Source organism: Struthio camelus, chromosome 1, assembly GCF_040807025.1.
Source record: "Struthio camelus isolate bStrCam1 chromosome 1, bStrCam1.hap1, whole genome shotgun sequence".
NCBI lineage: Eukaryota > Metazoa > Chordata > Aves > Struthioniformes > Struthionidae > Struthio > Struthio camelus.
The window spans coordinates 97,590,246-97,603,539 of NC_090942.1; the positions used below are offsets into that span (position 1 = coordinate 97,590,246).

General features: G+C 41.1%; 1 protein-coding gene across 1 annotated transcript; it reads right to left on the bottom strand.

Moving 5' to 3' along the window:
* Window positions 1–3,666: 3,666 nt before the first annotated feature.
* Window positions 3,667–13,247, bottom strand: SFT2D2 (SFT2 domain containing 2). Its single transcript, XM_068959854.1, has 8 exons — window positions 12,585–13,247; window positions 11,890–11,976; window positions 11,557–11,642; window positions 10,433–10,514; window positions 8,441–8,476; window positions 8,259–8,317; window positions 7,469–7,498; window positions 3,667–6,836 (listed from the first exon to the last, which is right to left on the bottom strand). The coding sequence occupies exons 1-8, from the start codon at window positions 12,645–12,647 to the stop codon at window positions 6,797–6,799; spliced, it is 483 nt and encodes a 160-aa protein (XP_068815955.1). The 5' UTR covers window positions 12,648–13,247; the 3' UTR covers window positions 3,667–6,796.
* Between the last annotated feature and the right edge of the window lie 47 nt (window positions 13,248–13,294).

The following is a 13,294-nucleotide window of genomic DNA, read 5'->3' on the forward strand; positions in this document are numbered from 1 at the left end:
TTCTTCTTACAAGAACTCAGAGCAAGACTTGGAGGTGTGAGCCAAAGCTTTTAGATAACTATGCAAAATAACTCAGTCTAAGTATTTGACTTCAAGAAGTATGAGCCCTGACATACCCCCTTAGACACAACTAGAAAACAACTTATTTTTTCATGGGCATGTACTGCTGTTTTCACCCCATGTGATATTTAGTAGTGACATCCCTTCAGAGTTGTATTGGAGTCATGTCTTCCAGCTGTACTTTCAACATACTATTTTTCCACTACACTAGTGCCACTCCACACTTGTTCCTGCAGAGATTTTCAAAGTACAAACTCTCAGGAATAACTTTTTTTTAGAGCTGCCGCAAGAGAACCTCAGAAAGATCACAGGGGTTTCAAATAGGCTAACTAAAAATATCAGAGATTTGCAGCTTAGATATACCTGTTCCATCTCTCTAATTCATCAGAAGCTTTCTTCAGAAAGTGTCGGGGGGGGGGGGGCTGCTCCTTCGAGGAGTCTCCAGTTCCTTATGGATGGGCAAGTACAAGTCTTACCCAACTAATACTGCTACCAACACTGAAGTCAACAGGGAAGACAAGTAATGGAAAAGAAAGGAAAGGAATAAATAAGTGCTCAGCCCCTAACACTGAACTTCTTGCATCCACAAAAGACTCGCGCTTGCAAATCAAACCTTGTGGAGAGAGAAGGGAAAGCGATAGACATGATGAGTACTGAAGCCTTCCAAGGGTCTACCACCAAATTTTAATGTGGTGCCAACGACTCTACCCCAAAATGTAAAAATATGATTCAGGGACTGGGTACTGTACCACACCCGATAAACCCTTTCAAAGTATTTCTAAGCAGCAAAATTATACACAGAAAATGCTTTCCCAGAGGGCAGCTGATAATTCAGCATTTAAAGTCTCCAAATCAAGATTTCATGTTTTTCCTAAGCATTTAGCCGTTAAGGCATTTAACCTAAGCACTATGTGGCAAAGTTCAACAGCTTATTATGCAGGAGGCTGAACTAGGCAAGCAAAACAGTCCTCTCTAGATTATTAAATAAGGAAAGGAATTATTGCCCCTTTTGGGGTTCAGATTCACTCTTATACCTGTCCTGATACGAGAAAGATGCATGACATCTTGCATGACATCTCCTGACAGCCCTTATAAGCACTAACCTTTTCAAAAAGATAAGGCACAAACCACCAGGTGTCTGTATTACAGAAAGACAGGTTCCTCCTATTTCAAACAAAGTTTGAGTTCCCCATAGGACAGAAATTTCAGTGTAATCAGCTTTGAGATGGAACTTTCTTGGAAGTAGTCTTAAAAAAAAATAAAAAAATTAACTAACTAAAAACTCAGTTCCCCACAGCACAGAAGTCCCACTACCACGGCAAGAGGCAACTGCTTTGGGTCTGCCCTACAAATCAGAATAAGTTTAACATATACTGAACGGCCCAATGCAGAGCCCTGTAGATTGCCATGGAGAAATAAACCCATAGCAACTGCTTGGATGTCTTTTAGGCACAAACCTAGCAGATATTAGTTAAAAAAAAATCAAAGTAATTTAAAATCATTGTCTAATCCCATTTCTAATAAAGATATTCCCAAATCACTGGGTTTTTTTACTTTTTTTTTTCCCCTCTTTTTTTTCCTTGCACTGTATGTCTGCATTCAGGATATATTTATTCCACAGAGAGCCAGAGGCACACTGCTTCATAACTATAATCTTTGCCGACAGAACAGCATCAGGAACTATTTGCTCTGTATCATGGACTAAACCAATGATCTGCTGGCACATGCGAGTTAACTCTTGAGGCAAAAAAAAAAAAAAAAAAAAAAAAAAAAAAAACCACACCCACACATCCCCACCTTAACTACTCTAGTTGTACCAACTAGTTTCCAGGTGCATGCAGCTATGCCAATAAGAATTTAAGCTAGATTTATGTTGGGTGAAGCAGCTGCACAGCAATGGTGACATGAAGATTCCCTTTAGCCAGCACATATTATGTCCACACCTAAGGAAACGGGGAAGAGACTTAACCACTTGGTTAAACAAATCCATAGCAATTCCAGCATCAGCTGGAGAGTCAGCATCATTTAAAAACCTCTGTCTTAACCATAAAAGCAATTCATTTAATGCAACAGCAACTTTATTGAAAATTTGAATGTTCATAAGTCTAGAGATTTGACCTCATTACAGAGAAAGTTGCAAGTTAGGAAAAGATGTTTATCAAAGTAGAAATCAAACAGGGTAAATACATAGAAAAAGCACAACAGCAAATAATCAACTAACAGTATAAAACATTGCTGAGAATTTCTGAGAGTTTGGTTTTTATTTTACAAAACAATTCCACAGTTGCTAGAAAAATTTAGTGTTTTGGTCACATGACAGTGAGGCACAAGGTTTTAAGAAAATATAACCATTTCTGTGCTTTCTATCCTACGTGGTCAGTATTTGCTAGGGTTGTAAACATCTATATTTAAGACAAATGTGCTTAAGTGTCATCCTCCTCAGTTTTGAGAGCCTACAATAGCAACAGTGATCTTACCTTCATTAATATGATGAAGTATCAACACTGACAAAGAACCATTCTTAGAAGCCAAACAGAGGTTCTTTGAATCTTTTATCGCACAGCAGAAAAGGGCATATACTCCAAGTGTTCAAGCTGTTCCACAAGGCAGTTGTCAGAACATGACTTTCAGATTGCATATTTGCTCATAGGACTGCTGCTATCTACCCATGAGTTATGATCGACTCAGGTCTATCTTCCTGCACCTAGCAGTAAGCCATCCTATTGCAGACTCCCCCAAAACTTGCATAAGAAAAACCCACACATAGAATCTAAAACATGTTCTTTTACATGATTTCTTAAAATAGTTTTAATTTGGTGCAGAAATCTCTTTGGATTTTGTAATAGCTCATCAGCAATCTTATTACTGTAAATACTAAAACAAGATTAGATCGTTCACATCATCTCTGTAGAACCACCTCAGGAAATACCAGTATTCAGTGGTCTTCATCATATCATCCAGAGCAAAACTTGGAAGTGATGAACCCCCCCCCCCCCCCCCCAAATACATTTTCATGCATAACATCTCAGCACTTTGGGAGAAGATTCCCCCACCCCACCTCCCCAGTTTCCATTTCTACTTGATCTGGAAAGTCCCCTGATCCCAGAGATGCATATTTCATGCTGTAAGTGTATGCTAAGGCTGCTTCGTTGTGTTGTCTGTACTGCAATAAAAATCATAAAGCAGATAAGCAATTTGACCTACAGGGAAGCTTTCAAAAAGTACTTTCTGGTAGAGCACAAAATCCTACAGACATGGGCATCCATCATCATACAAGTTTCTTTAGGAAAGTCAGCCTTGAGTTACAAGCTCTAGGCAACTGAGCAAGGATTTGATGAGGGAAGGAGCCTTGCAATCTATATGTCTGTGGTCATCTAAAATACAAATGTTTCTGTATTTGCAATAGAGCGTACACAAACATTTTTACCTTGAGGGATGTTAAGACAGAAAGCTAGGGAAGGCTTCAAGAAATGCCCACTACATGTCCTGTCAAGCAGATAAGTCTTGATATCATCAGCTTAGGTTAACATGAAGAAGTTTTAGTGATAAGAAAATTTGTGCCTTTTTAGTTTAATCTAGTTCAGATTGAAACTGGGCAAGAGGGAATATTTATATACTAGTTTATTCCTTGATTCAGTATGTACTACAATATATTAAGTATTTAAACAACACATAAGAATCTTTTGCTGTCAAACTTGGCAATAACCTGAGCACAACTACTGGCAAGTGGGTAAGAATCTGAAAGCTTTTGTTCTGACAGAGAAGAGTTATTTTAATCAAAACCACTTGTAGATGAAGTGACAAACCCTGAGTGTTTTTCCCCCACATACTGGCAAGAACACGGTGAGTCTATCCTACCAGTTGACCTTCACAATAACAGACTGCAACACCAAAGGGTAACAAACCCCAATGGCACTCTGGTGATCACTTATGTCTTTGTTGTCTCCCTTGGATTTCCCTTCCCTTAAAGGTACTATTACTTAGCCACAGGTGCTACAACGTCAGATAAAATTTTGCTCTTCTCTTTTATTGAATCAAAGGTTGTAGAGCTGGAATTCTAGATTTAAAAAGGGTAAGGAAGAAAAAAAACATCCATACCACAGATGGCAAGTTTACCCAATATCTACTGGCAGTGAGCTAAGTGGTTCCAGAGCCTAAATTTTCAACTTCTAAGTGGTCATGCTCACAACACTCAGATAAAAGCTTCCAGGTAGCTAGTATGCTTGTTGGAAAATTTACATTCAGCATACACAATTCCAGTGTTCTTGCTGGAGAACTGCTAGAGTCACGTACCACAGGGTATCACAACCCTGCACCAGCTGGTCAAGAAATAAGCAATAAAAGTTTTACTCCTTCTGAAGGGAGGAAAGCGAACCCCATGAGTTAAATTCCATTTTGCTGACTGCTGATGAACCTGGAATAATTATCCAGGTTAACAGCACTTTCCTGGAGAAGGACAGGAGAAATATTTTATGCTACACTTGAAGTTTGCAGGGAACATCCAGAGATACTAAAACTAAGCAAATACTGGAATGTGAAAGGCATTAGAAACGCATTTTTAGTTGCCTTTATACAAGAGTTCTGTAAACCTTATCAGAGACCTAATAGGACTAACATAGGGTCCTTTAACCATGGGGGGGGGGGGGGAACCAACCAAACAAAAACAAAACAGGTTTTCAACCAACTCCTTGTTAGAAGGGACAGACAGAGTTTAGGGACTTGTCTTACATCAGAGCCAAGAAATAGGAAGCATCAATATTCTTTAGTTCCCAGTTTCTCCTGAGCCTTAAACCAGTTCTTTCTTTCAAGGAAAGTAATTTTCAACCTAGTTATCTTGATACTAACTTCCAGTTCCTAGGAAATAAAAGCACCAGAATAGAGCACTTGAGGAACAGCATTCTGTATAACTGATTCTTCCAAATATAGTGGTGCCACATTTTCAGGAATGCATTTTTTTGTTCTAAACGGCTTTGTAAGAGCAATCAGCCAGCTGAAATCCAGAGAAAGCCTGTTAAAGTCCCCTTTCATAACAACTTCAAAAGAAAGTTTTTTCCCCTAGAGGTTCCTGACAGTGGGATGTACTGTACTTTAAGTTAACAGAAGGACACTTTAAATTTAAGGTTTTGAATTAACTTAGTTTCTAGTAACTTTCTGGAAGCCACAGAATTATTTGTTTTCACTGTGGGCTTATACTTTATTGCTAAGTAGATCCAGACTTGTTAGGTTAAAAATTTCTTTGTGCTGCAAGTTAGGGATATGCTTGCCATGTAAATACAATGCATTAAGTGACAGACCTCTAGGTAGATGTGGGAAGAGAGACATCAGCTTATATACAGAGTCCACAGGATAGCCATTTTCATAGCCAGTGGTTTCAGCGAGACAGAGTTTGTTAGGAGGTTAATCAGTATCCCACATAGCAGAAGTAGGAATCTGAGCTCAGAGACCACACAATTAACCTTCGCAGTGGTTTGCGTGGGGGGGGGGGGGGAGAAGGGGTAAATAATTATACATAGCTCAGAAGAATAAAATAATACAAAGTTGGCCTTGAAATTTGGCTGTATGAAATAATCCTAATTGGGAGGCACGTTCAGCATTTGTCTGGAGCTGGCACCTGGACTGTTACATGCTTTCTTTGCTAAGGCAGCCCATAGCAAGCTGTCCTTTCTCCTAGAAGGAGAAATGCACTAGCGTGTTTGAGAGCTTTAGGAGAAACAAAATTGAAGCCATTTACAAAAAAGACATGTTGGAGTTTTAGCTTATTCATAAATTCAAAAGGATGTCTTGTCCCTACCCAATGCTCTGCTGACTTAACACTTTATCACTTCCACCTTATCAGCAACAAGTTTGTCCTCTGACAAGAGACCCAAATTCTTGCTTAGCTTACCTATTAAGTCCTCAGTTTTGCAATTCTCCTATACTAACAGCTGGGGAAGAAGAGAGGCACCTCACTTCATCTGATAACATACTACTGTTTCTTGCCTGATAACATACTACTGTAGTTGTAGGCAAGACAAAGAACTCAGGTTGCTGGCAGCTAGAAAGTTTCTATTTACCTTAGTTTGCAAGTGCTTTCCCCCGGGAACAAGTTTTTGCAGATGAAGTGTCCCTTTCGTGAATTTTAAGGAAACAGTCAGTCTAAACCAAGAAGTGAAATACTTCATTGAAGAAGCCTACATTTCATAAGTACTCACTCCAAAACAGTCTTTCCATTTAGAAATGAACCTTGTAGCAGCATCATAAACCTAAGATTTTGTAAGAGAGGCAGAAAAAGGGCAGAACAGCAGTATTCCACTATCCAAGGTAAACAGTGCAAAGAATAAGAAAAGTTCTCAGTAGGAAATCAGTTGCCAACTGATTTCCTTTCTTGAAGACCAGATCCTCCAAACTGGTTTAGTCCCAGAATCAAGGACTCTGCTTTACAGACTTCATACATCACTTTCAGTGCTAATTTTGCAAAACCAAACAAGTGCATGATTTTACATATGAATTATTATAACAAGTTCTGCCCAGTTCTTCTGCCAGACTGAACTTCATTTAAATCACATGAGCACCCTGTCCTACAGGCATCATTGCTTACAAAAACAAGTAACTGCACATACTGGATTTAAGACAAGGAACCTCCAACAATAAGCTGAAAGGCACGCATTTAAAACAGAAGTAGGAAAACACATACACAGTGATCTTAACATAGTTCTACTATACTTCCGAGAACTTTGTGAAGCATCCAGTATTCCTGTTAGGTCAGACAGACAGAAAAACATTTCTTCACAGCATCCCTATGAGGGGGAGAAAAAGAAAAAACACAAGAGAGTCATCTCAGTTACACCACTTGATGAGACTCATTCCATGCAACTATCATACCATTGACACTCTTGGTGGCCATGCATTAATTGCGCTTACAGTTTGTGCAACTATATGAACAGACTAAAGACAGGCAGGTCTGCTCATCTTCCACCAGCCCAGCGGCAGTGAAAATTACACCTGTCCTGAAGGGCTGGAATGAGAAGGAGCGAGGCTGATTAAGTGGGACAGAAAATTGCTTGCTCAAGCATTAGAGGAATACTCTGGTAAGTTGAGGGAGGAGGTACACAGAAGAATATACTTATCTAGTAGCATTTTGGATATATACAGGTATTCCAAAGACAAGCCTTAAGTTTAGTGTATGGTCAGTGCAATTGCATATTTTAATAGGAACTCTTCTCATTTTGGTACATTTAAATCGTGTTCTCCCACTCAAGAAGATGCTTAATCCCATTTTCAGCTCCAACTACACCAGTTTCCTCCCCCTAGAAATTTTTTCTAGGGTGGTGTTTTAAGCTCATACATTAAAACACTCCTATAACTAATCTTCTCTATCATTAAACCCTAAGATGACAAAAGGTAAGAGGGAGGGGAGAAGGAGGCTTACCTTGCAAACGGTATGAAGGAAATGCTGTACCTAAGAAGGAACATATTAAAAGTTACTGCTTATGTCAGATTACATTAGAGTCACATACAAGAGGAAAAACCCTCTGTTCCTCTAAAGATATAATTGCAAAATGCACAATATAATGGAGTTTTGAGTTTGTGAACCAAAGGCATGGATATCCTTGCAAGTCATCCTAGCCCAGCCAGGTTGTGAAACAGTATGGCAAAGTCATGGGGCACACTGTGGAAGTATTTTAAAACACAGCTCTCTTGCCCCCAATACTCTTCATGCTCCAATGCCTATGGCCGGCAAAATTAGTCTTGAGGGCTGGTTGGACTTTTTTTTTTTAAGCAGTTTCTGTACTTCTCAGACATTATACAAATTATATGATAACTTGAAGAAAACTGATATTTAGTTTAACTGGTACACCTGGGTCATTTAACATGACAAACTCAGGAGGGTCCAAAGAGGAATACCAAAGAATAAGCAGCAAATTGATTAAAAAAAAAAAGGGAGGGGGAAGGAAGTTTTACCTCAAGCTCACAGAAATTAAACATAATCAAAGGAATTTCTCTCAAAACAGAGCCATAAGTTTCCCCTCCAGGCTCACTGAAGTGGAATGAGAGAGCAAAGAGCAAGAACATGTCAGCTCTTTATAGGCGCATATTTAGAACAGTGAGGTAGAAAATTCTCCTTCCTTTTAATTCACATAAGGTCAAAATCCTCTGACAATTCAGCAACTGAGGTTAGGTATAACAGAAAATGGAGTTGGGGGAAGGAAGCCACCTACCATGCCAGGGCAAAAAACTGTAAGATGCAGAAAAGGAGTGCCAATCCTGCATTGTGCCACTGAAAGGAAGAAAAAGAAAAAAAAAAAACATGAAAAACACAAGCAGACAAGGAGGCAACTATGTAAGAGTTATTTTTAAAATATATTCCAGTTATATACACACCCAGGACTCAAGTACTCACCCAGAAAGCAGAGCACAGTGTTAGTATGAGGCACAACTAGAAGAGAACAGAATTTCATTAAATATAGAAACTCTCCTTTTTTTTTTTTTAAATAGATATCGTGACATTCTAATGGGTTCCTTCAGAGAGGGGTAAATTGTGAAATATGTAGTCTGTTTCCATAATTCTTCCAAAGAGTTCCCCTTACTTAAAAATGGGCTAGCTACTTCATTTCTGAAGTGAATTAGTGAAACATCAGCCTGATATTTCCAGAAAGTAAGCTCACAACTAAAAAGGAAGAAAAAGCAGGAGGTTCCTACAGCTCTTTTGCAACATCAGTAGGTTCCTACTTCTTCCCACACACTTCTTGATGTCATATGTATACACTATGCTTTTTTTTTTTTTAAATAAGTAACACTTCCCAGTTTAATACACTATCAAGTACACTTAGCTACTGCTTAATAGCTGTCTTGTTTAACAAAGTCCAACACAGCAATTCAAATTCGCACTTAAAGTTGCACTGTGTCTTCACTGAACTAAAATCTTGAAAGCTAATAGGTCACCGTCTAACATTCACTTTTAACAGGAGCCTCCTTTCAATGCACGTTTTCATCTTCAATTTAAGACCTGCCAGTTTATTAAGCTACAACAGATGCTGGTATTTGACTGTCCCTCATGAATGTCTAACTCAGCCTCCCAATGTGCCATGTATTGTGGTGCTAACCGAAATTACAATGTATACTAACTTTTTATTTTCTTACCCAAGCAGAAAAGTATTATCTATATGCGCAAGTAAATATCATTTTCATTGCTAAAGAAATCATATGCTTAACCTCAACCTGATTATTGATACTAAATTTAGTTTTTCCAGGAGTTTTAAGGTGATGATTTTCTACGTACTACATCATCCAAGAACTGGCTTTATTTATTCCAGTGAGTGATGTTTCAGGGACACTCCTGGCTACAGACATTTTTAAATGCGTACTTTAAGGGGGAGGGGGGGAAGGCCACACACACCACCACACAGGACCCTTTGCATGCTGCATTATCTAAGAGCATACACGGTACATTTTCTTAAGCCGTATCAGTTGCCTGAAGCCTCTTTATATTTTTGAAAAAGAAAAAAAGGAAGGGCTGATACCAAATGAATGCTCTGAAGACATTTACATTGAAAATGAAAAGGCAGTTTTTAACATGCTAAACCACCTTCCAGAATTTCAAGCTTTCCAAGAGAAAAATGCAGGAATGTAAGAGCAGAGACAAAAAGAACAAAAAAGAGAGACAGGGGAGGAAAAAACCACACACAATGCACTTTTAAATAGGAATGAGTCAAAGTTTTCAGCTATTTCCACACACACCCCAGTAGAGGGCATCCACATTCCCCATCTTCTGGGGACAAAGTAATTCCAAAGGCTGACTAGAGTTGCATGTTGAACTTGCAATTTTGTTTTGTCATATGAGTTTCAAAACCCAAAGCTAACAGACAACTAAAGCGTCTTTTATATCTTTAAAGCAAGATGACTGGGGCAAAGAAATTCCTCAGTTGCTTTGTCATAAAATTAGTATTTTAATCAAGGTGAAAATACCTACATAGCTCCTTAAAGGAAACCCAGTAGAAGATAAGAAGACAAAGTGATGCAAAGCAGGCTATTTCTAACAGCTTCCATTTTACTTTTTTTTAAACCCTAAAGTTTCCTGCCTATCATCATCTTTTAAGAAAGATGAAAGTATGACAGCAACACAACTTCAAGCACACTGAAACTATGTGCATGATTCATGCACACAAACCACAGATCCTTAACATTCGTGTAGCATATTAACCTGGCTTCGACTCAGTCTTTCATAACAGGAAGCTGCCTTTCTGGTGCAACACATATTGTTACTACAGCAGATGTACTGGATTTTTTTTTTAAAAACAATATATTAAAATTTAGTTGTATCGAAGTCCATGAAAGGAATTTACAATAGAAAGGTTAGCGCACACTAACTAAGAGGGATTCTTTTGATACTCACTAGCATAACAACAGTAGCAATCAAACGAGTATACTCAAACATCTTTTTCAGTTGTCGCATTGGTCCCATGAGGAAAGCGGTGCTGCAAAAAGGAAAACAAGATGAACACAGAAGATCTAGAGGCATAAGTGAAATTAAATTCCTGATTAAAGAGGTTTATTTCGTTAAATTGTCTGCTGTCATGTAGTTCACCAATATACTGTGTTGTTATGGTAAAAAAATTCTGCATAGTAACAAAAGAAACAGAACGTACAATGTTCCTTCCTGCTCTTCTTTACCTAAGCTATTTATCCCATATCTTTATTCACATTTGTTAACTTACAATCAGCGTAAGTAAAGCAGAGCTGTAAGGCTAGCATAGGTCAAGATCAGCTAGATCATTCCTAACAGATGCTTGTTTAACCTGCAATTCAAAACACCAGCCTCACAGACTCTGCATGGATTGTAGGCAATGTGCATCTGTCTCTCCACATAAAGGACTGTTTTCAGGCCCGCACCTGTTCTCTGACCCCTCACCAGATTTGCATCCCTCCTTTAAAGGACTGGTGACTAATATTGCATAGGTTTTGTAAGGTGAAAGTTTTATGTGAGGTGCTATTTTTATCTCATGTCTAGCTACTGTACTATTTCCAGTTCCATTCTTTGTGCTTTCTAACTCCCTGTTAACCTTCCTTAGCTTACAAAGTTATGTCTTTCATGAAGTCAGTGTGGCTGTGTTTCAGGAACCTTTACAAAGGACATGAAAGCTTATCAGACAGGTCCACCCTGACTGACTGCCCCAGACACTCACCAAAAAACACAGACCATTACAGAATACAAACTGACAAAGAATTACTTTTATCCCTGGGGAAGAAGGAAATAACCTCAAGGTTTAAAGCACAAGTGTGATTCTTTTTACTGCTGAGTAACTTTAACCTTGAATGCATTGGCTAATAACAATAAACAAAATTACTACCATTTGAAGCTAGTACTGGAATCTTTGAAATTTAGCAACAGGAGAACAATCTACATAAGCAAACGTTCTCACACAAATACAACAGTTTCTGCTACTCATGCACCTTCACCTATCATTCTACTCCAATTTCCTGCCTTTATTAGGTAAGCGTCATAAATAAAATTGTTACCTCCCAATAGATGCAATATTCCCCAATGTGTAAAACACTGCAAAGAGAATCAGTCCTTTCTTTGGTATCCATAGCAGACAACTACCCTAAAGAGGGACATAACAAAGTATTTTTGTATTGCAAATGAAATATATCCAAGCAGCATCACAGCACAAAAGAAGCATAAGGAAAACTTAAGTCCAAAGCACAGAACCACAAAAACAGCAGTTGTGTTTATTGGTATTCTTCATAGGAATAAACACATGTCATCCAGCTGTGGAACTGAGTCAGATGTCTGCAGAGACTCAAAAACAGGAGACAGCACACAGCTGTCTTCTAGCAAGCAGTCCTTACCAAGACAGAGCACAGGCATCCTATTGCAAAACAAGCAACGAAGCCTTTAACTCTGGTGCCCCAACTTAATGAAGTTGCATCAATCACCTACAAACAGGGAATAAAACACAAGTTATTTACGGAATGCAATCTTGCCCCGTATCGAGTAGTAAGCTTCCTCTAAGACACTAGACTCGGTTCTAATCCGAGGAGAACCTCAACAGTTTTTTTCAAGCCTTTAGGACGAGCCCCTGCTGCTAGCAGAAAGCTCAGTTACCAAGCGGTGAGGACTTCCTGCAGAGCAAGGCGTCGTGTGCCGGGGAGCGCCTCTGCTGCGAGCCGGCAGGACAGCAGCGAGGCGGCGCCGAGGGGCAAACGCCTGCTCGCGGGGCAAAACACGGCGGCCTTTTCACTTCGGATTAAACACCCGGAGACCGGCTGCAGGCCAACCGCCTTCACCAGCGGCCCCCGCACCGCACCGCCCCGGGCAGCGAGGCCCAACGCGAGGCCCAGGCGGGCAGGCCCGCCCCGACGAGGGCCCACCCGCGCCCGGCACCTCGACACGCCGCTGGCGGCCCCGCCAACCGTCACCCGCCAACCGTCACCCGCCAACCGTCACCCGCCAACCGTCACCCGCCAACCGTCACCCGCCAACCGAGCCCCCGCGCGCAGCTGCCGCGGGAAGGGAGCCAGGTGAAAGGGGAACGGGCCGTTACCTCAGCCAGGCCGCTCGGCTCTTCCGCGTCCTGCCCCCTCAGCACTCGCTTGAGCTTGTCCATGCTGCCCGCCTCGGCTCCGCTCCGCGCACTGCTCTCCTCTCCGCCGGGACTACGAGCTCCAGCATGCACCGCGCCGCCGCGGGCTACCTGCGCTCGGCAGGTAGATAAAGGCGGCCGCCGCCGCGGGGCCTGCTGGGGGCTGTAGTTCGCTCGGGTGAGGGACGGGCCCTGCGGGGCTGACCGCAAAGTAACGGCTGCCTGAGGGGGAGGGGGGCAAACGCCGCCACCTCCAGGCCGCTCAGCCTTTCCGAGGGGTATTTTGGGTTTCTGTCCCACTGGCCTCACGCCCGCGGCGGTGGGTGCAGCGCTCACCGCCGGCAGGACGGCTGCTCGGTAAGCGGAGCCCCGGCCCGGCCCTTCCCCGCCAACCCCCGGTACCGCAAACGCCCTGCGACGGGTGGGGGAGCTTCGGTATTAAAAAAAAAAAAAAAAAACCCTTCAAAATCAGCGAGATCCAGAGAGATCAACTCAGAAGCAAGTCCTGGTTCTCACAGCAGAGAATTTGCGTTCATTGTCGCTTCCCGAGTTTTGGTTTTTGTGGTTTTTTTAAGCACTAGTAGACACTCCTGCTCTCTGTACCAGGCAGATGCTTCTAACTCCTCAGGAACGATTACAAGTTACAAGCATACAAATAGCCGAAAGGGAAA